We start from the raw sequence: 3,320 nt of genomic DNA, 5'->3' as shown, positions 1-3,320 counted from the left end.
GGGGGACATTAGGGCCGGTGGCCCGGCACACACATACACACACGCAGTCACCCCCACAACGCCAAGTGACCCCCCCTTCTTCCCCTTTCCTTTCCCCCCTTTCCCCTCCCAAACCCCCTCCCCCCACATACACACACACACACCGCCGCCCCCGCAGGAGGTGGTTCTCACGAGCCACTACTTGGGCCTGGTGATGGAGTATGCTCCAGGGGGCTCCCTCACGCAGTACGTCACCCGGCGGTGGAAGGAAACCGGGTGAGTGGGGGGCAGCGAGCGAGCGAGTGAGTGAGTGGGGGGTAGTGAGTGAGTGTAGTGAGTGAGTGGGGGGGTAGTGGGTGGGTGGGGAGTAAAAAGGGGAAAATGGTTAAAGAGGGGGGGAGTGGGTTTGGCGAAGAGGGCAGGGAAGAGGACGGAGCGGGGGATTTGGGGGGTTGCTGTTTAGGCCGTGTTGCAAAAATAAAATACTTTTTATATCCTTCGGAGTCTGCCTCCAGCCCGCCACCTACTTCCCCATCCAACGCACCATCCTTTCCTTGGTTGGTTGGTTGGTTGGTTGATTGGTAGGTTCGTTGGATTGATTTACTGCACTTCCGGTTTTACTACTCTCTCTAATTCTTATTTCCAATCTCCTAAGCATTTCTTCCCCTTGTACCCGCCCTCCTCCTCCTCCCTCCTCTATCTCCCCCTTCCCCCCCGAAACACATACACATACACACACACGGCCGGCAGTGGTGTGGGTCTTCTCATGTCGGAGGACGAGGCAGGGTTTTTCTTCAAACAGATCGTACATGCCGTAGACTACTGCCACCGACACCGTGTCGTACACCGGGATTTGAAACTTGACAACACACTGCTATCCGCCCACAATCCTCCGTTTGTCAAGATTTGCGATTTCGGGTTCGCCCGGGGCTGGGGCGGCGAGAACGCGCACTTCAATACCATCATCGGTGGGTCGGTGGGTCGGTGGGGGGTGTTTAAATGATTTTCGGAGCCGCTATCGGGGGTGGTGGTGGGAGAAAAGGCGATTACGGCGGTGGTGCACGGGTGAAGAATACCTTTTCACACTGACACAAGTTCCGGTGTGTGTGTGAGTGTGTGTGTGTGAGAGAGAGTGTGTGTGGGTGTGTGAGTGTGTGGATAGAATTATAGTTATCACGTTATTATTGTTTTCCCACCCCTCCCTCCTTTTTGGTTTTGGGTCCTCCTCCCCCTCCTCCTCCCCCTCCCCCTCCTCCCCCTCCCTCCCCCTCCCCCTCCCCCTCCCCCTCCCCTCTCCCCCCTCATCCCGAGGACGGCTTCTTCGCAACCGCCGACTGGTTAGTCATGCTTTCTTCACATCCGCCGCAGCAATCTTTCCCTCCTTGGCATCAGCTTCACTCGCTCGTGGTTCGTCTTCCCCCCCCTCCCGCCCTTCCGTACACTCAGGCACGCCGGACTACATGCCGCCGCAGCTCACAGCCGCCAAAGTACACCGTGTAGAAACCATGTACGACGGTACGAAAGCTGACGTTTGGAGCATGGGTGTACTGCTGGCGGTTATGTTGTTGGGTAAATTTCCGTTTGATGATGCGGTCAACGCAGCGGGAGCCAACGACCCAATGCGCACGGTGTATTTGCAGCAGCACATGCATGCCAGGTGGCGCGACAACCCCGCGCTCCGAGACCATGTGCCGCTGCTGAGTACGGAAGCTTTGGATTTGTTGGATCGATGCTTTGAGAAGGATGAGGACAAACGGTGAGCGGGATACGGTTGTGTTTTGCTATATGTATGTTGTTACAGGGTGGTTAACTTCGCCAGCGGCCCCCTTTCCAGAGGCAGTTCCTGCTCTCTCCTGCGAGAGGGGCACCCTAATCCACTCACCCCATCCGATTTCAGAATGGGTTAATCGTTGGGTTCAGCAACTCACCACCAGCATCCAACCAAATCTAGCGGATCAACGGCGCCTCAACTTAGTTCCTGGTCAGCTCGCAAGTTGACATATGTATGTATGTATGTATGTATGTATTTTTTTGTTCATTTACCCCCCCCCCTCGAGCCGCGCGAGCCGCAAAAGGCAACAGCCATGTAATGCGATGTCGCGCGACGTCGGCAATGTTGACATAACATGTGTTTTATGGTGTGCGGCTGCTCCCCCATTCCCCTCCCTCCTACGTCGGGAAATATTTCCGTACTGCAGTATTTCTGTACGGGAGGTCATGCAACACCCCTGGTTCACTCGCCCGCTGGCGCCCTTCTACCAGCAACCTCTGGACGCGCTTTTTAAAGAGCAGGTGTGTATTTGTGTATTTGCGAGTGTGCGCGTGTGTATGTATTTGCAAGTGCGTGTGTATGTATGTGAAGGCTACGCCCCTGTATGTATGTCTGGTACCAACCCCCAAAACAACCGTTCCACAAATTTCCCCAAACCCTTCCCCCTCCCCCTCCCCCTTCCCCTCCCAGTCAGTTCTGCTTCCGGCTTGTACACTCTTTCCTTGGCAGCAGCTTCACTCGTTGACCTGGTTCGTCTTTCCCCCTCCCCGCCCCCGTCCAACCACCTCCAACCACCTCCAACCACCTCCAACCACCTCCAACGACCTCCTCCTCAAAACACAGGCTGAGCTAGAGCGCAGGATGTTGAGCGGTGCTGGTAAGAGCAAGGAACGAGATGCCGCCATAGCCAACCTGATCAGAATGGCATGCAGTGAAGAGTTTAAGAAACTGGTACGGCATTTGGTGAGGGGGAGGGAGGGGGGTTTCGGGGGCATGGGGTGGGGAGGAGCGTGTGTGCGAAGGTTTTGCTTAGCGGGCCGGGTAGCCTCTGGGCCGGCGGATGCCATGCCGTCCGTATGTCCGTATGTCCGTCGGGGGTATCGCGCGTCGCCCAATCCCCAACCCCAACCCCAGCATCTCCCCCCCTTCCTTCACGCGTTCGTGGTTAGTCTTTCCCCCCCCCCACTACCCTACCGGCTCCCAGGGTTTGTCCCCCCTTTCCTTTCCTTTCCTTTCCCCCGCCCGTCCCGGGCCCCCTCCCCCTCGCCCCGCCCGTACAGGCAACCGCACCCCTGACCCCCGAGTTTACTTTTCAGTTGTACAGCCGCATCAACTTGCGTTCCGTACAGGACCACTACCCGACCTTCAACCGAAATTCGGTTAAGGCCATTCTGAAGGCCGAGAGCCGCAGAAACAGCCAGCGAGGAAATAGCGGCCGCCCCAAATTGGCAAGTGAGTGGTTGTGAGTGGCCGTGTGGATCCGGTTGGGTTTGGATCCTAATGAGCCGGGGGGGGGAGGGGAGGGGGGAGGGGAAAGGGGAGGGGGGAGGGGGGGAGAGGATGGGGTTAG

At 57.3% G+C, this 3,320-nt stretch overlaps 1 protein-coding gene across 1 annotated transcript; it reads left to right on the top strand.

The window, feature by feature from the left end:
* Window positions 1-154: 154 nt before the first annotated feature.
* On the top strand, window positions 155-1,739 carry VOLCADRAFT_61353 (uncharacterized protein; the record flags this gene model as incomplete). The annotated part of the gene is made up of 3 exons (XM_002951395.1): window positions 155-240; window positions 730-947; window positions 1,426-1,739. Coding segments are annotated over 3 exons (618 nt in total), but the record flags the coding sequence as incomplete, so codon positions are not given.
* Between the last annotated feature and the right edge of the window lie 1,581 nt (window positions 1,740-3,320).

Source organism: Volvox carteri, assembly GCF_000143455.1.
Source record: "Volvox carteri f. nagariensis unplaced genomic scaffold VOLCAscaffold_23, whole genome shotgun sequence".
Lineage (NCBI taxonomy): Eukaryota > Viridiplantae > Chlorophyta > Chlorophyceae > Chlamydomonadales > Volvocaceae > Volvox > Volvox carteri.
Note: the sequence above shows the minus strand (reverse complement) of the source record. Positions and strands in the feature narration are given on the sequence as shown.